This window comes from Pongo abelii, chromosome 14 (assembly GCF_028885655.2).
Source record: "Pongo abelii isolate AG06213 chromosome 14, NHGRI_mPonAbe1-v2.0_pri, whole genome shotgun sequence".
NCBI classification, from domain to species: domain Eukaryota; kingdom Metazoa; phylum Chordata; class Mammalia; order Primates; family Hominidae; genus Pongo; species Pongo abelii.
Window position 1 is genome coordinate 25,740,384 of NC_071999.2, and position 23,308 is coordinate 25,763,691.

The following is a 23,308-nucleotide window of genomic DNA, read 5'->3' on the forward strand; positions in this document are numbered from 1 at the left end:
AAATTTTAATAAATCAACTTTGAAATAGTTTCAAGAGTTAAGAAAAAGCACAAAACTGAGATCATCAGAGCAGCTTGGCCTCAAAGGACAGGCGGCAGGATTCTACAGGGTTTGAGCCTTCCTAAATGAAGCTGTTTCCTGCAGGCTCCCTGTTCCAAGCTCCTAGCTAACAGCCCCTTCTCCCACAATTGGCAACAAAGAGCAAAAATAACTTTGTACTTGATGCTGAGTCAGTGTAAAAAGCCATAAAAAATTTCCTCTAAATGTCAAAACGTTTGCCTCCTTTGAGGCTTCTCTCCTTCTACTGGGTCTGGATAAATTAGCACTGGGCTTGTATTGAGTCACAGATCTGGGCCCTGCCACAGAGAGCTTCCTCCTAGTGTGTGATCCTTTTTCTCCAAACTATTGATACAAAATGCACTGGAATAGAAATCAACAGAAACTGGTCAAAGGTGTGGCATACACATTCTCATGTAGATGTACAGCTGTGCTTAGAATTCCTTTGTGGAGTCTGGTTTGGTCTTGGTTTTCTTGGTGTTTGATTCATTTTTCTATGTAAATTACAAAAACCCTCCACATTTCTTCATGGATTATATTAGTCCGTGTTCTCCAGAAAAGCAGAATGAGCTGGATGTATGTTTTGGAGGAGATTATGAGGAACCGGCTCATGTGATGAAGGAGGCTGAGAAGTCCTGTGCTCTGCCATCTGCAAGCTGAAGACCCGGAAAGCTGAGGGTGTGGCTCCAGTCTGAGTCTGAAGGCCCAAGAACCAGGGGAGCCAACAGTGTAGATTCCAGGTTGAAGGCAGGAGAAGATGGATGTCCCAGCTCATCTGCTTTACTGAGTCTGCTGAGTCAAGTGCCAGCCTCATCCCAAAACACTCTCCAGACACACCCAGAAATGTTTCATCTGGGCACCCTGTGGCCAGTCATGCTGACACACAGAATTAACCATGACATTGGATGGTTAATTGGATCTTCCTAAAGCAGTGATAGGAGCGAACAGAAACATTTTCATAATTATCAATTATTTTTAATGAAAACTATATCTGATGGAATTGTTTAAACCTAGCCTGGCCACACATTATTTCCTGGGACCGCCCCTCCTTCACTCCCTTGGACCCTGATGACTTTATGCCCAGATTACACTGGAGGCCTGTGCTGATTTTCTAACACATATCTGCAACTGAGCTGGCAAAAAGAAAACTAGGCAAGTATGACAGATACATGATGCACAGGCTAAGTGCAGAGGAAAGAAAAACGCCAGCTGCAGGGATGAGGGACTCACCCCTTTAGAAGTTTCTACTTGAGCAGCTAGAAGACTACAATGCCACTCATCAAAACAGTGACTCAGGGGGAGTATTTGGGATGAAAGAGGAATCTGATGTTGGAGGTCAAATTTGAAGTGTCTTTAAGACCTACAGGTAATGAGACAGCTGGACAAACACCTGGAACTCAGGACAAGGGCTCTAAGGACAGCACAGCAGCTGACATCCTGTGTGACAGCCTTGAAAGCAGCATGCTCGCCGCTTACATTTTGGAAGGGAAAATGGGTACAATGTTGTCTGCCACTTTGGGGCCTTCTTGGGTCACATGCGTTTTACATTTAGGCAGTTGATATATTTATGTTTCCTGAGTCTTTTATATATTAGACACCATGATTCTCAATCCTTTGTTATTCTGTATTACAAAAAACTGAATTCTTATTTCAAATATGGGCAAATTAGAGCCTCCCACATTGCCTAGGTGTATTAACCACACTGATAACATGACCTCTCTTTTGAATTAGTTTTCCAGTTCACACCTACCATTTATTTCATGATTGGTTTCAGACTTGTTCCTCCTGGAAACACTCCCTAACAAGCACCCTTGCAGGAATGAAGACACACCACACACATCTACCCCATTACTGCATGTACTCAAGAGTCAGCTTTTATATGATCTCTCCCAAGTGCTCCTCCAGTGGGGATCTTTCACTCACCCCAAAGTGAGGATAAAATACTTGAAAGCATGAGCCCAGTGCCTGTGGGTGTGCAATTAACCTCAGACCAAGGAAATGCCGAACGCATCTGCATTTCAGCAAGGCACCTGACAAAGTCCTTCAGGATGTTTTTGTACATGAGATAGAGAAATGTACCTGGAGAACAGCTCATACTGCCAGATGATCTTACTCAAAAGATGCAGATTAAGCAAAATATCAACCCAAAGGGTGGTCCCTGATGGCCCACCAGCCCTGTGCCTGGCTCGTTTCCTACATTTCCTAGATTTGGTTTCAGACTTGCTCCTCCTGGAGACACTCCCTAACCAGCATCCTTGCAGAAAACTGGTGAACTAGAAAAGGCCTGTGTGGGTCACGTGGCCACCCAATACTACAGTCGTGTCTAAGGTATGCGTAAGAGCCTGCACAGCAGGAACGGGGTCTTCTGGAGACCTGCATGAGATGCAAAGGGCAGTGGACAAGGAGCCAAGGGAGGTGGCTCTAGTCACGCCGGTATGGTCCCAGCTTGAGGATGCTGGGCAAGTCCCGAGCTGTCTGCCTCCCTAGTACCACAGTTATCACTGTCTGCTACCTTGCGAGTTCATGTGCTTCACGTGAGACAGCTACGAGACTGGCTCCTGGAAACTGGAAAATGCTAAGTAAATGTCAAGCACAATTGTTGTTCACATTTTATCTCAATCGCTTTTACCAAATCAGGCTAAACGCTGGGTATTCATAACGTCTTGGGCTGTACAAATTGTTCCTTGAAATGACTCAGAGACGTTTTCTGAATTGGCTTCCATCAGCCAAGCATTTCTTCAGAACTGGAAAAATGCTTTAAATTTGGCTTTGTCATGATTATTAAAACACTGTACATTTTTTATTATTGAAATTAACACACTGCCTACTTTTTAAAAATTGGAAAAAGAAGAAAAAAGGCCTAAGTCTCAACACCTACACACTAACATTTTATTCATAATCCACCAGTTTTTATTAGGTTATTTTCAGCGTTTACACATTCATAAGAACTTTAAATTAGATTTTTAGAAGCTGATGGTAAATTGTAACTACAGGAGAGAATTTTCCCAAGAGGACTGTGGCTTATGGATTTATTCCCATCATAGGGGAAAGCATTCATAATAAAATAATTTGCTACTATGATTTATTCAGCTGTTATTGGGAAGAAGTAATGACCCCTCCACATTCTGTGAAGCCTCTTGGAGGTTTCATGTGCTCTGACTCTTGGTCAAAATTACATATACTTTTAGCAATTTTTAAAGAAGTGTGGAAAGTTGAGATGCTTCCTGAGCCCTCGTATATCTAAGAATGTCGTTTTACATCTCCGTCTTCACCTCTCAAAACTTCTTTCAATTCTTTGGCTCTGAATAGTGATGAACACTTGCACTCTGGAGTCACTGTAATTCTTGCTCCTTTATAGCTAGGCCTGTTATTTCCAGCTGAATATTTTTAGTTATTTCCCAGGGTTCCGAAAAGCAGCAATAAGTACTCCACAAAGGGGGTGGGCCATAACCAAATATGTCTGGGAAATACTGGCTCATGGATGCAATGCCAAATCTGGTTTGCGATTGCAGTGTTGCTCACATGCACAGTCAATCTTCAGAGAATCCATGCATTTTCCAAATATATTTAATAACAGGACCCTTCTGAGTTCCTGGTACACCAACTAACAGTTCCTGAGAAGTGTTCTTTCTGCAAAGCCCAACTTGGGATATGCTATATATTTTAATTAAACTCAAACTTTAAATTAAACTCAAATATTTTATTTAAACTCCCAAAAAAGTAGAATATATCTAGATGAGGGTCTCTTTTCACTATGTTTTAATCTGGAATTCAGAATTCTCTCTTTTGTTTGCTTTTTAAAAAACTGGTAAAATATACATAATATACCATTTACCATGGAGCAGAACCATTTGAATGTGTATAGTTCAGTGGCACTAAGGACATTCGCACTGTGTGCCACCATCAGGGATTCTTTCGAATTGCACAGCCGTTCTTTCAGCTTAAAAATAGTTTCTTGAAATCAGGGATTAGCATTCACTCACCAGTGCCCCTACTAAGTGGTAGGCACTGGTTTGTACTCCTGGGAATACAGGAGTACACCAGAATTTATTTCTGGTTATTGCTTTTGTTGCAAATGCCCTGGCTTCATCTGAGGAATTCTAGAATTCAGAGGGTGTAGCCCTCCACTCTGCTGTCTTGCTATCTGCTCTCAATGCATCCCTTTAACCTGCATTCTGAAAGATGTTTCTCAGGTTTTTCCTTGACAATTTTCTTCTTTTCTGATTCTGACAATGTTTTAAATCATTGTACTGTGGTTATCATTTCTCTGCATTTCTTTATCTTACCCATCTTCCTTTGTAACTTGTCCTATTGTCTTTTAATTTCTGCCTGTTCTTTATGGCTTTCAACTTCATAAATACCATGTTTTCTCAAATCTCTTTGTGAATTCCAGAGAGGGCCAGGCACGGTGGCTCACATCTGTAATCCCAGCCTGGCCAACATGGTGAAACACTGTCTTTATTAAAGATACAAAAATGTGCTGGGTGTGGTGGTGCACGTCTGTAATCCCAGCTACTAGGGAGGCTGAGGTATGAGAATCATTTGAACCTGGGAGGTGGAGGTTACAGTGAGCTGAGATCATGCCACTGCACTCCAGCCTGAGTGACAGAGCGAGACTCTGTCTCAAAAGAAATAATAATTTTCTAAGTTATGATTTTCCAGCATCTTGCAGGTGAAGTCTTCCTTTCCCTTTTCTGAAGAATGCTTTTAAAAAGGCTCCACATAGACTTCTTTTTTTGGTTACTCACCCCTACAAAAAAGACCTGATAAAGATGCATGGGTTTTGTCACTGTCGGTGCACCTGGGTGCTGATGAAAGCACTTTTCAGATTACCTGTAACTGATTTACCTGTAAATTTCTCCAAGTCTGTTTCCCAGAATGAGCTGGCATCTGTGTATTGCCAGTTTGTCAGGATAAGATCTCTTTTTAAGTTAGCTTGGATATTGTGAATAGGGTGAGACATAGAAACAGCAAGATTCCTCCCTGGGCACTGCACCAGAGCCCTTCCTCAAACTTTTGTCTCCGTTCCTCAGCTTTGCTTTGGGTACAGAGGAGACACCACTGCCAGGCTTGCCCGACTCCCTGCCCAAGGCTGTGTGAGCTGCAGTTTCCAAGTGCTGCTGTATATAGAGAGAAGCTCTGATGGGGAGCAACAGGGGGAAGGACCCACTGCACCACTCAGTCAAACGCAAAGCCCTACTTGGGGTGCTGGCTGCTCTGCTTTCTGGTCAGTACCGATTTGGATTTCTAAGGGTGAGCAGGAGGTGGGAAAGCATGAAGGGTCGATCCCCCTTGCATCCAGGTGCACCTGGCACAGGCCGGCCACTGATGATGTTTCTCCATCCAGTCCCATCTCTGAGCATGAAGAAATTCCTCCAGATTCTGCAAACAGGTTGAATGTGTGTCCTAGTTTTGGGCATTTTGAATCTTTCCTTTCATCATTGGTCATTTGGTGAGAAGCAAGAAGAGGCTGTTAGCAGATGCCTTTTTAAACTGGAAATTCATAATTAGGTTTTGACTTTAATGGTGGGAAAAACCCATTAAATAATTTATTTCCTGATATTAACCAAAATACAGTATGGTAGGCAATAGTGTAAACCAAATGAGTTCCAGATAAAAACAGACATGGTTTGTTTCCTGATTCACCAGTTGCTTGACACTGGTATGTCACTTATTAATTGTACCTGCACTTACTTACTCATTCTACCTTCATTGCCAAGCCAGTCCTCTGTGTTCTGAGTCTATTTGCCTGAACAGTCAGGAAAAAACAGTACAGATAATTACATGTATTTTGGAAACCACACTTGGTTTGTTGGTTGCCTGTAATTGACTATTTAAAGTGCATTTTCTAAGCCTACTTTAGATAGTGGTCTTAAGAAATGGTCATCATTCTTAAAAGAACTATAAGTGTAACCTGTCCGAAGATTGCTTCAAACTCTGTCTTAAACAATTTTGCTTTTAGTTAATTATTTAATTAAACCAATTAAAGATCCATGGAAAGAGGGAAAAGCTCAAGAGGAGAGTGGTTATACTAAGGAAATGCCCATACCCTCCATTTAACAATGCCATGTAGAAGTGTTGTTACTAGGTCAGAGATTTCCACGTGCTCAAATATTTGCCAAACAGGTGAAAAGCCAGAATAATTAAAACAAATTATTTATTCCAAGTTCTACCGGTTTAAAGTTTTTCAGAATTACAGAAGTCAACAATGAAATCAGAAACAAGCTCTCACAGCTGTAGCATTTACAACAAACTCATTATCTACATGACCTTGATTTAAGAGGTGTAGAGTGTTTCTGTTATTCAGAATCCATGAGGAAAGTTTCGAAGTCCAGATCCAAGTCAGAAACGAGGGCACTTACGAAGTCATCAACAGAAGGACACTTCTGAAGCATACCTGCAAACAAAGGAAAGGTCAGCACTGCGTTCACCAGGAGGCAACAGGAAGCACAAAGACACAAAATCAAATCCACACACTAGAGGAACGCTCTGGCTTTCTGAATTAAGACTCTGGCTGTATAACCTGAATGCAAGAACATTTTATAAAGTCATGGGCAGTGTGTGGGCCTTGGAGCTATTTATAATTTTAATGCATTTTTACTATCAAATCCATCCTTAGCTTAGAGATTTAGGCCTAAATATATTTCCTAAGGGCTATTATTTTTGCATATATGACTATACCCTTAGAGACTGATATTAGAAGACTGAATTTTTTTAGTTATCTTTGACTGGGATGATTCACAATTTAACAAGTTTAATTACATATCAAGTTTTGCTATCAAGTTCTACACACTTTACAATCAATTAGATGTTAATTCTTTTATAGAGGTCTTATATCAGAATCAAGTTTTTGGCTTTCCTCCAGATTTCCCTGTCCCAGAGAACTCCTAGCTTTGCAACTTACTAACTGTGTAACGCAGAAGTCACTTAAAATCTCTGGCATCCAAATTTCCTACAAGGTTGCTATAAGGATCAAACAAGAAGATGTAGTGGAAGCAATGAAGCACCATGCCTAGCATATATTAAGAATTCAATAAAAAGCTGAATTCATGTCCTTTCTTCACTCTAAAGAAGCCAAAAACAAAGATTGATGCAATTAACCTTATTGCTTCAACCTACATTCTTGGCAGAAAATGCTAACTCAAGGGTTGAACAGGCTCTAGATACTGACATTTACTTTGGGAGATGAATTCTGTAAAACCATTTTCAAAATCAAGGCATTAAAAGATTGCAGGAATCCTCTATTGTTCTCCGAACCTGTATTGCAATTCAGTGAACATGAAGGAAGCATCTGTTGTGTGTGAAGGATCAGGCCAGGTCATGGGTATACAGGTGGGCAGGCTCAGTCACAACATGAAGAGTGAGAGGAGCAGTCGGCTGGGCAGAACTGCATATCCATATGGCAGAAAGCTAGCCTTGACTCCTACTGCATACCATACATAAAAACTAATTTGAGATGGTCACAGACCTAAGTGTAAACACTAAAATTATTATCTTAAAAAAACCTCATGAAGTATCTTTGTGACCCTGAAGTAGGTATAGTTTCTTAGGACACAGAAAGCAATGACCATAAAAGGAAAAAATGTTAGATTTCATCAAAATTAAAAATGTCTCTTGAAAAGAAACCATTAAGCCAATGAGTAGACAAATGATAGAGTAGGAAAAAATACTCACAAAACATATCTCACATAAGACTGGTACCCAGAAAATACAAAGAACTCCTTTGACCCATTGTAAAAATATATTTTTTAAAATTACAAATTGACAAAAGATTTTACCTTCACAAGGTCAGGTTTTTCACAGAAGAAGATACCTGAATAAGTAACACAACTAATAGGCACTGAGAAGACTTCAACATCATTAGTCACTAGGGAAATGAAAACCAAACCCACAATGAGATACTATTACACATCCACCAGAACAGCTAATTTTTTTTTTCTTTTTTTTTTAAAGACAAGGTCTTGCTCTGTTGTCCAGGCCTGGACAACAGAGCATGTGCAGTGGTGTGAACATGGCTCACTGCAGCCTCGACTTCCCAGGCTCAAGTGATCCTCCCGCCTCAGCTTGAGAGTAGCTGGAACCACAGGTGTGTGCCACCACGCCCAGCTAGTTTTTAAACTTCTTGTAGAGATGGGGTCTTGTCATGTTACCCAGGCTGGTCTTGAACTCTGGGGCTCAAGCGATCCTCCTGCCTTGGCCTCTCAAAGTGCTGGGATTACAGGCGTGAGCCACTGTGCTAAACCAAATGTTGACAAGGCTGTGCGCAACCTGAATTGTCATACATTTGTGGTGAAAGGATAAAATGACACAATCACTTTGAAAAAAGGTCTAACAGTGTCTTATGAAACTAAACATATACCTACACTAGGACCCAGCAATTTCACTCCCAGGTATTTATCCAAGAGAAATGAAAGCATATGTCAACAAAGAAACAACTTGTACAACCCCAAGCTGGAAACAACCCAAGTTTCTATCAATAGGATATGAATACACACACTACAATATATTCATATGATGGAATATTACTCAGCAACAAAAAGGAACAAACTATTCATACATGCAACAACACAAATGGATCTCAAAAACATTATACTGAGTGAGAGAAGCCTTACGTGAAGCAGTACATACTGTTTGATTCCATTTATATGAAGTTCAAAAAGTTAGTCAAACCAATCTATGGTGAAAAAAAAACCAGAACTGTGGTTGCTTTTGGGAGTGGATATTAGAATCAACTGAGAAGGGGCAGGAGGGCCTCTGGTGTGATGGTCATGTTCTACATCTGGATAGTGATTTGAGTTATAAAGGTGTGTACATGCATCAAAATTCATTGAAAGGTACATTTGAGATTGTGCATTTCACTGTATGAAAAGTTTACCTAAATACAGTAAGCAACTATTGAACTCTAATGCTATGCATGCAAAAGAATCTAGGTGTAAAATGTACTGATGTCTGCTACCTTGAAATGCATAAAAATATAAGGCCAGATACGGAGATGAAGAGATGTAAATATAGAAAAATGTTTACTAAATGGCAAGTATATGAGTGTTGTACTATTCATTCAACTTTTCTGAATATTTGAAAAATTTTAACATAAAATCTTGAGAAAAAGTAAACTGTAGATGCTAATAGCATACAAAGTGCAGTCAGTGTGGAGAACAGAAGAGAAAGATGAATTCCAGTTAAGAGATTCAGAAGGTTTGTGGAGGAGATGGGATTGAGCAGAAACTTAACAGATTGGGCCTTTTAGGTGGAGGAGACAATATAGGAAAGGCACAAACATGGGGAAATGCACAATGTGTGCTGACCAAGAAGTGGTCTGGCGGATAGAGTAAGGCTGGAAGAGACTCTGGGAGAGGAACAGGAGAGGACCCAGGGCTCGGAACCAGGCCAACCAACAGAACAGGAAGGACAGACTGAGCTGGAATCCAGGAGGAGCAGGGTGGTGTGGAGACACAACCCTTGTCAAATGTGAGGTGGAAGGGGACACTCCATGTGGAGACAGTGAGGGGACAGAGCTCAGGGACAGCTTGGGGACTAGAGGTGCAGATGTGATCATCCCACCAGAAAGCACATGGGGTGGGAAATAGACCAAGGACTATCTAGATGGTGGACATGAAAATACTTGGTCCAAACACATACTTGAAAGCCCTTAACTAGACCTGGGGTAGTTGAGAACAATACCAATATTGTTACAGTTTCAACTGTAGACTAAAATATTCTCATTGTCTATCTAATGTCTATCTAAATTCTAACAGCTCTATCTTAGGAAATATGTGAGGAATAATGGGCAGTTACTAGAAGAGAATGTCATTGCTGTGTCTATTTGTGCAATTAAAGTTCAAAACACAGTGTTCTTTTTTATAGTAAAATAATCTGCATGCATGAATGCAGGCCTTGCCTCTGGCCCAGCTGTGTCACTAAGGATAGAAACACTGGGTACGTGATGATGGCTAAAGTAGCACAGTTGACAATGTAGCTTCTAGATATAGGTTATTACTTAAGTAGACTGAATCTGATTATAAATCAGGTTTCATGCATCCCCTATGTGCCAGGTTTCTTGATACAGAGAACAATTGTAGGGAAAACATTTAATTAAGACATGGCTTTCCATAAAATGTGCTAGCTTATCACACCATTTCTTCCTTTTTAATATTTGAGGGGTTCCCTCTCTCAGCTTTGGAGCCCTCCTCCTCTGTACAGGGTAGCTTCTTCCTTCTCTTTTCCTTCTTGCCTATTGAACTCTGCTCCTTAAAACCACTCCATGTGTGTCCGTGTCCTTGTATCTAAGCCGGCATGAGGATCAAAAATCCTGGTGCTCCACCACTCATCGGAGCCATATCATTTTGGTGTGTTGGCCGAGAAAGGAAATTCATTCATCAGACTGAGTCAAGGAAACTTATTTTAAACTATCTATGGCCTTTAATAATTGAGTAAGGTGTACTCCTATGAACAAAATTTGAAGCATGTTTATTTCTCTGCCTGATTCCTCTAGAATTTGGAAATTATCTGTCTGGGAGCTCTGAGTTTATCTTGGGACCTCAAGAGGAGAGGATCACCCAACTCACAGCAATCAAACTCCAAATGGTGCTGTAAACTGAACCACACATGGACACGTCATCCGAGGACCCTTAGATCAACCCCAGGAGGAGCCCTAGCTGCTGCTCCCCATTCGACGCCCCTTTCCAGCAGGAAGTAGCCAGAAGACATCGTCGCCCAAACCCCTAACAGCAGTTAGTGCGGCATCTCCACGGGGGGAATGTTGTAGGAGTTATTGATAAATTATTTTAAGCAGATAGAGAGGAAAAGGGGTCCTTGGGAAGTTTTTGTTTTTTAAAGCATGTCTGGAAAAGTTTCTTGTAAAGCTCCAGCTCTTAAAGCCAGGCCAGTTACCTGATATCCAAACGCCAGCCATGAGAAAGTGGGTCCACCCAAACATGGCGATTCCTGTGGCCTTGCCCTTTCCCCACATTCCTGGATACACGGCCACCCCGAAGTATCCCCACCTGTGTAGAACATCATGGTGCCCTGCATTTGCATATTAAAAGGCTAGGGTGGGAGGGCCAGCTTTTCCTGTGGGCTATGTGAATGACATGCCTAGTCAAACCAATCCCCTGAGCCTTGTGCAAATCAGACACTGCCTCCTCCAGCCTCTGTATATATACCTAGCTGGTATCTGTGGCAGGTGGGGTTCCCTCTCTTGGCTTTGGAGCCCCCCTTCCTCTGTCTCCGTACAGGGGAGCTGCTTCTTTCTCCCTTCCTTCTTGCCTCTTCTTGTCTATTAAACTCTCTCTGCTCCTTAAAACTAAAAAAACTATATTTGAAACATTTCTATAATTACATGACTCGTCGTTTATAACTAAATGACTGGAATTCTCAGAAGGGAAAGCCATTCATTCAGAGCCAACCTATTCAGGTAAGTATGGCCATCCTGTTCTTTGAAGTGGTTCACTTCAACTCAACAAACTGCCAATATAAATATGACCTTACGCTCTCCTTCCCAGCAGACAGGCCCAACTAACACACGTCCTTCTCCAATTTCCCACCTTAAACAATTCCTGTACCTCACAGAATGGCAACTGTGGCCACAAGAGAAAAATATATACACTTGTGGGCTTTTCTAAAGAAATATAGTTAGAGCTAACTGGTTTGGTGATTTTGTATGTAATGTGATTGCTGAAGATGAAGGTTCAAAAAGGAGGAAATCAGGACCTGAGCCTGGAGGGATAATGAAGAACAGTTACTGGGGAAGAATCTTGGGCACACTGTTATGCTAGCCCTGCTCTAATTAGATTTAAATGTTCTGCGAGTGTTAACATGAACTAAACCCTACACAGAAAATTTAAAAAAAAAAAAAAAAGTTTCAGGTAGTTCCACAAGTAAGAAAAACTGGATTTGGCTTTTGTATATGGCCATAGTAAAAAAATTCCAAGAAAGCTTTGGCTTCTTTTTTAAAGCTGACAAAGATGTCCCCTTTGCCTTCAAGTCTTAATTTTAGAAGGGTGACGATTAAAATTGTATTTTCTAAGCACCCCTGGGAACCAACTTGGAGCTGTTAACTCCAACCAAGGTGGATGGAGTTAACAAACACATTTCACTCTGGAAATCACCTAAATTAGAGGGAGAATGAATGGATCTTGCCAAAAGGACTCAAACAGGCAATAACTTTACAACTAAAAAGAGAAAAGTGTCAATAGCAATATAAGAAAGACAAAATTGCATCAGGACACACATTGCAAATATGAGCTCACAAAAGGAAGCAGGTAGTAGATCTTCACCTATTTGTCATACTGAGAGGGACAGAGAATATATAAAGAGTAGTTAAAGAGAGAATTTAATGTATTTTTCTCCTTATTTTACCTGAGAGACAAATGGGCTAAGAAAAGATGGTACAAGCCAGAACATTTTTGTTCTGACGGCTCTGCTCAAATTAGCGTGTTTCATAACCTTGAAGTACTAGGGTAATTATTCTAGCCTGACTAATTTAAATTATAATATCAACAAGATTCCAAGACTGAGTCTTAAAACGGCAGGGTTTCCAAACTGCGGCTTTCCAGTCCTCTTCTTCCGAGTGACTGCAGACATACAGCTGGAAAGAAAGTGAGGAGAAAAATACCATGCAGGAGGACCTGACCTGCAGACAGCTGGCCTAGACGGGGCTCATCAGAGAGAATGCCAGCCACTCCACTCCCAGAACCATGATGGCTGTTTACAGAGCATTCACTGTGCACCAGACACTGTCCTAAGAGCACTGATCCGTGGTCTCCTTAAAACACACCTTGAGACACCTATCTTCACAAGTAAGAAAACAGAAGCCAAGAGAGTCACACAACTCATAGGTTTGCTTTAACCCTGGCAGTCTGGTTCCTGAGCCCATGCTCTTAAAGCACTATGATATATTGCCTCATGCCCCGAAATTCTGTCAAATAACATTCTAAAAAGGTTTATATTTAAATGTCAGCATCCTTGATGTGACAGAACCTAAATATGTAGAAAATCTTGAGAGAAAGGTCTCATTATTTCCTGATGCCACCCATGAGCACTTGTACCCAGCTTACACGGCTTCCATTCTGTGGAGCACACTTTACAAGCAGTCACGACTGTGCCCATCTAGCTGGAAGTAGAGGGCAGAGATCAGTGGCTTCGTCTCACAGGGCCGTAGTCTGGCACTGCCAATGGTTGCCTGGCCCAGCTGTGACCGGGACACTCATGACCAGGACAGGCACTCATGTAACGACCAAGAGCCTCTTCCCATCAGGGCACACGCTGCTCACAATGCTTGGTTGCTGCTGGAGTTCCTGTCTTGGTGTGATACTGGGAGGAAAAAGTGCCCAAGAGTTCTGTGCTTAGGGATGCTTTCTGGGTGGTCTCCAAGTGTCTGTGGTAACCCCTTCAAACAGAAGCCTTTACATATTTAAGGAGCTCCTAACTGCATATTTCTACACTTTCACCAAGAAAAAATCCTGTCAGCTCCAGGATGAGTTCAAATACGTATGTGTACAAAGCTGCAAGTTCATATTCTGTTATTTTGTAATACATAATGAACATATAATCCAACCAGACCTTCATTTAAAAATCAGCAAACTCATGGCCTCACCTGTTTAACCCTTGAATGCCCTTTTGGATGTACAATTAATATAATTATTTGAAAACATGATTGAGAGCAATTGGTTGGCAGTTTGACTATACTTGTAAGCCAACCTTGCAAAGACCAAATCTCATTCTGGCTCCCTTTCCTAAGGCCCTAGGGTGAAATGGTTGGTGTATCATTTAATTTCATAAATACAGGGGATTACCAGGCAATTAAAAAGTAGAATTATTTTAAAGCTTGGAAGAAGAAGAATAGGTACATCTTTTCTTTGAGTCTATTTCATATATTGCTTGACACCAAGCAAAGGTGCCCAATAAAATGAAACTATGGCTGTTTGATCAGTGGCTGAGTATGATCCAAATTTAATGAAACTCAAAGAATGAATGAATGAAGAAACTATTAATTGAATATTTGTAAGAGTTTTTCCATTCATTCATCCATTCATTCAATCTGTGCCTAAATGCCTAATGTGAATTTCAGGAAGGCAAAACAAACAAACAACCAACCCCAAAAAAGAAAAAACATGTTATTTATTAGGAAGATGTTATATATCAAGCTTGTCCAACTCATGACATGTGGGCTGCATGTGGCCCAGGATGACTCTGAATGTGGCCCAACACAAATTCATAAACTTTAAAATACTATGAAGTTTTTTCTTGGTGGTTTTTTTTTTTTTTAGCTCATCAGCTATTGTTAATGTAGTTTATGTGTGGCCCAAGACAATTCTTCTTCCAATGTGGCCCAGGGAAGCCAAAAGATTAGAGAACCCTGTATATATTATATATAAAAATTACTGAGGTTTTTTTTTTTTTTTTTTTGGAGACGGTGTCACTCTGTCACTCAGGCTGGAGTGCAGTGGTGCAATCTCGGCTCACTGAAGCCTTGTATTTCTGGGCTCAAGTGATCTTCCCACCTCCGCCTTCCTCAGCTGGGACTACAGGAATGCACCACCACACCCAGCTAGTTTTTTTGTTTTTTGTTTTTTGTTTTTGTTTTTTTGTAGGAATGGGGTTTTGCCATGTTGCTCAGGCTGGTCTCGAACTCCTGAGCTCAAGTGACCCAGCTGCCTCAGCCTCTGAAAGTGCCCCATGGGATTACAGGCATGCGCCTCTGTGACTGGCTGAGATTTTCTTCTGAAAACTATGATCCAGTGGACCTAAAAGTGGACTGACATCACTGGTTTGTCAACTGGGAGCCTGTTAGAAATGTGAATTCTTAATCCCCCATCCGAGCCCTGCTGAATCAGAACCTGGGGATGGGCCCAGTGACCTGTGTTTTAATAAGCCTTCCCAGTGACTCTGCTGCATGCTCGCCTTTAAGCCCCATGGCTCAGACGGACCTGCGGAAACCTATTAAGCCTGAAAATGAGATGTTGTTTCTCCCAACTGACAACTATAACTTGAAAAATACTGAGCAAGAAAGATACAGACGCTTATAATTTTCTACTTAACTAAAATTTTTCAGGTGAAATAGAAGACAACTGTTTCACGTAAAACTATAATTTATTTGGGACACTGTTCAAAGTTATTGAGTACCAGCTAGCTGGAAAAGCACCTACAATGATCTAGTGGATTTGGCATGGATATGGCCTACAGATCTGTAGTGGAGGGAGAAAGGGACGTGGTGTCAGTGTGAGCTGTGTGGAAGCTGTGGTTCTGCACTTGCTCAAGAAGTCTCCCAGACGGGAGGTGCCCTTTGGAGATTAAGGCAGTCCTTTTATTTAAGAAGTTAAAAAGCAGGGTATGTTTTGATTACTAGGAACATTCTAGAGGACAATAATTTGTGTTTACCAATTATTAACTCTTTTATGAGAAAAGCTCAGAAACACACACCTAAGAAGCTTCTTTCATTCTGATTGTTCTGAGCCTGAGAAATAGAACCCAAACTCAGTCAGGCAGGAGCCCAGAGGGAGCCACTTCTCAAGGAAAACACGAGGAAGTTGGTAGAGGACTGGCCATCTGTTGATAGGTCATGATTTCTGCCAAAGTGGGCGATTTTAGCAGAAAGGTGGATGGAGTTGCTTAGGTCTGACTCCCCGTAGGCGTGGACCTCTCCCGCCGTTAGGGTTCTGAGATAAATGCCTCTGCCTGCAGGCCAAGCTCCCTGTGCACGGCAGCAAGCAGAAACATGACCACTCCTGACTCCACTTCGGACTGATCGTCTGCTCATGCATTTATCAAAGGAAATGTTTACTAAGCACTTGTGTGCTAAACACTGTGTATTGGAGACAGCAGGCACACAGATATGAGTGAGACATGATTTCTGTTCTGAGGAACTTCATGAGTGGGGGAGAAAGCCATGGAAATACATAACTGTTCATACAGCACCAAGGTGTCAATGGGGTAGGATATTGCGTTTTTCCACCTAGCATCCATTTCCCTTCTGGTTAGGAGAATAATTTTGCTTTAGAACAGTGGTTTAGAGGGTGATTTTGTCAGGGCATCTGGCAAGGTCTGATGACATTTTTGGTTGTCACACTGGAGGAGTGAACCACCCTACTACACACAGGACAGGCCCCATAAAAAGAACTTATCTGGTCCCAAAACGTCAACAGTGTGCAGGCAGACACCCTGCGGGGGGCCAACGAATGAGGAAGCTCTCCCTGCCCTTGCCTCACCCAGTGAGGGTGGCCAGATGTGTTCTCCCAGGATTGAGTCTTGAGCCGAATGGAGAAAGGTCTACGGCTGGCTGGAACTGAGCCATCCCAGTACCAGCCCCATGAAGAACACACCCGCTCCTCTGCCAAGCCCCACTGAGCTGCTCTTCTGGAGCCCTGTCCTAACTTCTTCCTTTGATTCTGTGGCCTCAAAAAAAAAAAAAATTGGTTTTCTGCTTCGATAAGCCAGAGTTGGTTCTATTTCTTTCAAGAAGAATCCCAGTTGATTAAAAAAAAAAATCAGTTCACCCGTTATTAAAAAGAATTTAATGATGTCTAGGGAACACTGATCTTTTTGTTTGATCAAAGACCAACTCTGTAGACCCAGGATTTGTACCTGAAGCAGTTGTTTTTTCATTTAAATGATTCTGTCTTTCCTCCGATTCATAAAGTCTGGATGATACACAAGCAAGCTTTAATGCCTGATTTCTACTCCCCACCTTCACTGGAAAAGCAGGGGTTGCTCCTGGACAAAGAGAAAACAGTGTCTCACTGCCACCAAGCCCTGTCAGGTGTGGCAGGAGGTGTGAAGAGGATAGCACAGAGGGACTGCCCTCCATAGCTTGGGTCTCCCTGAAACTGGATCTTCCCTTGTGGAGTCGGGGAAGGAAGTATCGTTGCTTGTAGGTTTCAAAGATGCAAGGGAAGTTCATGGACTGGGTGTCCAAGGCTGCCCAGGAGAGGGGAGGTCTGGGTGCTCTGTGTATGTGGCCAGGTGGATGGACTCGTAACACCAATCAGGAGTGGCCAGGGCCCTGGGCCAAGACACCCAGGACAAATACCTCATCCGTTCTTTAAAATCAAAGCTAAAAAATCAAAATCACAATGAGATACCATTTTACACCAGTCACAATGGTTATTAGTAAAAAGTCAAAAAAATAACAGATGCTGGTGAGGTTGTAGAGAAAAAGGAATGCTTATACACTGTTGGCAGGGGTATAAATTAGTTCAGCCATTGTGGAAAGCAGTGCGGCAATTCCTCAAAGAGCTAAAAATAGAACTACCATCTGACCCAGCAATCCCATTACTGGTTAATATACACAAAAGGAATATAAATCATCCTACCATGAAGACATATGCATGTCAATGTTCACTGATGCACTATTCCCAACAGCAAAGACATGGAATCAACCTAAATGCCCATCAATGACAGACTGGTTAAAGAAAATGTGGTACACATACACCAAGGAATACTATGTAGCTATAAAAAAGAACGAGATCACATCTTTTGCAGAAACATGGATGGAGTTGGAGGCCCTTATCCTTAGCAAACTAACGCAAGAACAGAAAACCAAATACCGCATATTCTTATTTGTAAGTGGGAGCTAAATAATGAGAACACATGGACACAGAGGGGAACAACACACACTGACACCTATGTGAGTGTGGAGCATGGGGGGAGGGAGAGCAAAAACAAAATAACTATTGGGTACTAGGCTTAGTACCTGGGTGATAACATAATTTGTACAAAAAGCCCCCATGACACAAGTTTACCTATATAACAAACCTGCACATGTACACCGAACCTAGAAAAAAAGTTTTTAAAAAAATAAATAAAAGTTAAAAGCTAGGCATATTCTTACATTTCAGCCACAGCACTGGACTTAGTAGAAATTAATTAATTAAGTTCCATTAGGCCTTCTATTTAAGGCCTAAAAGTATCAGTTAAGAAACAGTCTAGTGGACCAAAAAGAGCCTCAGGCTCCAAAAAAGAAAATGTCCTGAGGACCCCCTACAGGACAATAGCCCAGTGGGGCCTTGCTGGTCAGCAGAGCAGCCATTCAAATGCAGTTCCACCAACAGCCTCGGGGGCACTGTGCTGGTGTGAATTTGGGGCTGAATGGAACATTATCTGGTTCTGCATGGTATCTTATTGTTTGAAATTTCAGGCTATTTCTCTTCTGACTATACAAAAGTTTTCCTTTGAAGAGGTGCCAAGAAAGAATAGAGAGAAAAAAATACCTTTTTCATTTTCTAAATAAAATTTTGGGTGGCTCGAAAGTAGGCAATATATCGTGATGGTTAGAGCAAGGGTTTAGTAAGAGATTGCCCTGGGTTAAACAACTGGTTAAGGACCTCAGACTAATCACTTAACCCCAGCTGGAGGCAATCTAAGTAAAAGTAAAATGTTGGAGTTTAGTATAATGTTTGAAGTTCATAAAACTGGCACAATGTCATCTACTTTGCTAGATTGTTAATAAGGATTAAATAAGATACAGCATTTAACACACAGAAATGCTCAGTAACTCACTATAATAATCAGACCTGAAGATTTATGAAAACATGCTTCCTAGTTCAAGAGTTGAAGGAGGAGGTTGCTTACTATTTTTGCACAAGTTCAATTCCAAAACATTGATCTGTGATTAAATATCATAAAACTATCATAAAACTCACAAGCTACTTATCCAGCTCATAAATCACAGCTTTTTTCTACTTTTTGGCATCTGCTTATTAGGTAACTGTTTATCTACTAAAAGAAATAAAAGATGGAATTAAAATAAATCAATTTTTCTACCTGCTGACTTCTGTGATAAAAGGGTCTTCACTGGGGTGATGGGGAAGTTCTGAAAATGGGTACTGGTGATAGCTCCACAGCATTGTAAGTGTAGGACATTGTGAATGGCCTGGAACTATACATTTAAAAATGGTTAAAATGGCAAATGGTATGGCATGTATATTTTACCACAACTAAAAAAAGAGATCAGAAATCTCTTTTTAGAACCTGCGATTCACTCAGATATACAGCTGCCTGTGCTATGCCATCCTCCATTACTAGACATAACAATAACTTGGATGTACCAAAAAGCAGATTATCTAAACAGATTTGGGAGTGAGTGAAAAGGAGGTTTGAGTATTCTCAGCACCATTACCAATTCTAATAATTCATCATAATAGTTTAATGGCTATTTTTTCTGCTGAAATAATTATATGTGCCAAACTCAGCCTAGACTGATTAAGAATTGTAGCTACAAAGGCTACCCTGGCAATTTGAAAAATCTTAAGTGAATTTTATGAGATCAGAATCCTCATTCCAGATCTGTCTCTCCCAAGCCTAGGGCAACTGTATGGCTCACCATCTTGACTTTGAAGTTTTTCTCTGCTACAAGACTGTGGTTACCCACACCCTTTGCTAAAGGTGGATTCCCTCTATCTACAATCAGTTCTTGAGAAAATCAGACTATCAGCCAGGAAGTGAAATTCTTCTCTTCCTTTGAACTAAAAAGACTCTGCTGCTCCCTGTGCTGGATTGGTATCTGTCGGCATTCACAGATGAGGCTCTCTCTATCTCTCTAGAAGTATTAACTGAAGTGAAGCCTCTGAACCTGTGTTAGACAGAAGTTGAGCCAGCAAGTACAGCCCCACATATGTGCTCTGTTTACACATTAGTTTATTTTAATTTCATTGTCAGATTTAATAATTCCATTTACAATTACATTTCTGGGTTACAAAACATCTTGCCTTTTGAAGCTCAGTGTCTTCCTTAAACAAACACACCCACACACTAAACATGCACACACCCTCTTAAAATATTAGTGCATTTACAAAACGGAGGTCTTAGCCTTGAGAACGCAGGTGCTCCTTTCCATTTCTTTCTTCCAAAAAGCTTTCAGCGATTTCAGAGGCTACGTTGGGTAAATACATGAACAAGCCAAGGATTAGGGATTCTATTTACTCGGCTATTATTCTGGGCTCTGCCTCTATTATTGAAATTGTGTCATAATCCTAGAGCTACTAAATTGTAGCTCTGATTCCATAACATGCTCTCCTCATTTATTCCTGCTACGCTATGCAAGAAAAGCAGCTTTCTGCCAATAAGCATCCTGTAAAGTTCCAAACTTGCTTTGTATGCCGTGCATTCATGCCTTTACATTCAACAAATCTTATTTTCCTACAAAATCATTTTACTGTAGATAAGGCAATTACATATTAGTATATATATTAGCTACTAGTTGGCATACTGGTTGGCACATGCCACTTTTCAGATTTGTCCCCATGATATCCTACTCTGATAACCCAATAATATCTTCTTTGAGCATCACTGTATTCCCAACAAGGCAACTCAGTTGCCAAAAATTATGAAAGAGCAAGGGAAAAAAAATACAGTGGAATATGCATGCACATATTTCAAAGCAAAAACTTCCTGGTATAATGAGAAAGAAGTTGAAGAAATTACCAGCCCACACAGGTGAGTCAGAGTACCTGACTCTGAATCCTAGTTCTAACGTCTGCTACTAGGTGATCTCAGGCAAATAAGTTACTTATGCATCCCTTGGACTGTTTAGAGAATTAAATGAGATCATACAGCAACATGCATAGTACTTGGCACATCAAATACACTCAACAAATGCTTTTAGCTGTACTTAGTGTTATTGCTCTCACTATTGTAACAACAATGAACAATAAAATAACAAATGTATGCTTGGTTTGACTAAACATTTATGACTCCCTCCTATCCATTCAATGCTGGCAATATACAAGTAGCAGGAATTAGTTTTATTGAAAGTATTTGACATAAAGGATTACTTATCTTTAGAAAATCAATACACAGGCTATTGCAGCATTTAAATAAAATGTCTATCCTAATGTGGAATGCACATGCATCAAAAGGAAGACAAAAATAAATCTAGTGTTGAAATTCCACTATTTTGAGTGTGTGACTTAAGATTTTAAGAATTTTGTTAAAGCTCAGTTTTATTTAAACTGCTAGAAAGGGAAATATAAGTACAGGTTGGCCTTCCTCCTGACCCTAAAGCTTAAACAAAACATACATTTAGTACCGAATGGAAAGAGAGTAAAGAAACTATGTGTTACCTGACATACTCTAACTTATGTGATGGGTCACAAAAAGAACTTGATAATGCTATTCAGATATTTGAGATGTGCAAACTCTACAACTAACCAGGGACTATTCAATAAGAGAAACTTTAATGTAAAGATAAACTATTAAATATAAAAGAAAATCAGGTATAGGTATAATTTCTTAATCTAATTTCATTATTAATAATGTTACATCACAGTCATAAAGAAAAAGTTTCTTTTACATTTAGTTGAAAAAGACATAAAGAAACACCAGAAGATGTCTTGTAAATGCTCTTTCAGGAAGCAATCCAGTTAAACCAAGAGAAATCTTGTTTCTACATCCTCTAGCAACATTTCATAAAAGAGTTGGCTAGCAAATGTCAATTTCAATTCTTCAACTAAAATTGCTCTAAATCTCTATAATTATTACTATAATTTAACTTTTTACTGGTACACCTTCCAAATGTAAATTCATCAGTGTATTGCCAACTTGTGATTTCCTTAGCCCTTGAAGCTTGATGCCTGAGGGTGTCAAGCAGCAAAGTTAAGAATCTAGATCCAGGCCAGGTGCAGTGGCTCATGTCTGTTAATACTGGCACTTTGGGAGGCCAAGGCGGGCGGATCACTTGAGGTCAGGAGTTTGAGACCAGCCTGGCCAACATGGTGAAACCCCATCTCTGCGAAAAATAAAAAAATTAGCGAAGTGTGGTGGTGGGTGCCTGTAATCCCAGCTATAGTCGAGAGGCTGAGGCAGGAGAATCGCTTGAACATGGGCGGCAGTTTGCAGTGAGCCGAGATTGCGCCACTGAGCTCCACTCCAGCCTGGATGACAGAGCGAGACTATGTCTCAAAACAAAACAAAACAAAACAAAACCTAGAACCAGACCTTTGGGGATACAACATCTGCTTTTGTAACCTGTGTTTAGCCCACTCAGCACACTTTTTTTTTTTTTTTTGAGACAGCGTTTCACTCTTGTCACCCAGGCTGGAGTGTAACAGCACAATCTTGGCTCACTGCAACATCTGCCTCCCAGGTTCAAGTGATTCTCCTGCCTCAGCCTCCCAAGTAGCTGGGGCTATAGGTACATGGACCACAGCCAGCAAATTTCTGTATTTTTAGTACAGATGGAGTTTCACCATGTTGGCCAGGCTGGTCTTGAACTCCGGACCTCAGGTGATCCACCCACCTCAGCCTCCCAAAGTGCTGGGATTATAGGCATGAGCCATCGCACCAGGCCAGAACACAGTTTTAACCATAAGTTAAGAACACCATCTATAGGCAGGGTGCAGTGGCTCACACCTGTAATCTCAGCACTTTGGGAGGCTGGGGCAGGTGAATCACTTGAGGTCAGGAGTTGGAGACCAGCCTGGCCAACATGGCAAAACCCCGTCTCTGCTAAAAATACAAAAATTAGCCAGGCATGGTGGCACATGCCTGTAATCCCAGCTACTCAGGAGGCTGAGGCATGAGAATCACTTGAACCAAGGAGGCAGAGGTTGTAGTGAGCTGAGAGCACCTCACTGCACTCCACCCTGGGTGACAGACAGACATTCCCTCTCAAAAAAAAAAAAAAAAAAAAAAAAAAATTAAAAAAAGGAACACCATCTATAACAAATGACCATCTTCAAAAACATCTTATGATGTTTCCATTAAGCACTCAAAGCACTGAGAGAATGTTACCTACATCCCTTTTAGAAGGTAGTATACATTGACATCATCTAAAAATGGAATCATGAGTATATTTTTTGGAATGAATCTACTACAAGATATTTACTTAAGGAAGAAAAACCTCTCAGACCTCAAAGTCAACCTCTGGACGTATCTCAAAATGGAAGAGGGACCCATCAAATTTATACAGAAAGTAGATGATAGCTTACTATTAGAGAAAACTGTCAAAACAAGCACTACCCATTGAAAGTAACAGTGACAAAACAGAAGCTGAAGAAGAAGACAGTAATCAAGAGTCTATGGCTAAGAGGTGTCGGGGAGTGCTGTGGGGCAGCAGGGGCTCTGGAGGCAAAAGAGTGTGACTGACTCCTGACTATGCCAGAGAATGGCTCTGAAACAAGACCTTTGCTTCCATACGTGGGAAGTGGAGATGACACGACCCACCAGAGCAGTGTTTGGTGGATTAAAGATGCTGCCCATGACCTACCTGGCACATTTGCACTCTGTCATTGTCCCTTCGCCTTTCCTGCATGGAGAA

The 23,308-nt window shown here is 41.0% G+C and overlaps 2 protein-coding genes across 3 annotated transcripts in view; one reads left to right on the top strand and one right to left on the bottom strand.

The window, feature by feature from the left end:
• The window catches only part of LOC129049706 (uncharacterized), a 32,786-nt gene extending 20,808 nt beyond the window's left edge, over window positions 1-11,978 (top strand). Inside the window, exon 6 of the mRNA XM_054529582.2 lies at window positions 10,550-11,978. The gene's annotated coding sequence lies outside the window, so the exon portion shown is untranslated. The remainder of the gene's footprint in view (window positions 1-10,549) is intronic.
• MIPEP (mitochondrial intermediate peptidase) overlaps window positions 6,198-23,308 on the bottom strand; it is a 159,506-nt gene continuing 142,395 nt past the window's right edge. The window contains exon 17 of one of the 2 annotated variants that reach the window (XM_063714639.1): window positions 6,198-6,454. In XM_063714639.1, coding sequence (XP_063570709.1) covers window positions 6,357-6,454 — 98 coding nt within the window. In that variant the 3' untranslated portion in view covers window positions 6,198-6,356. 2 annotated transcript variants of the gene reach the window in all.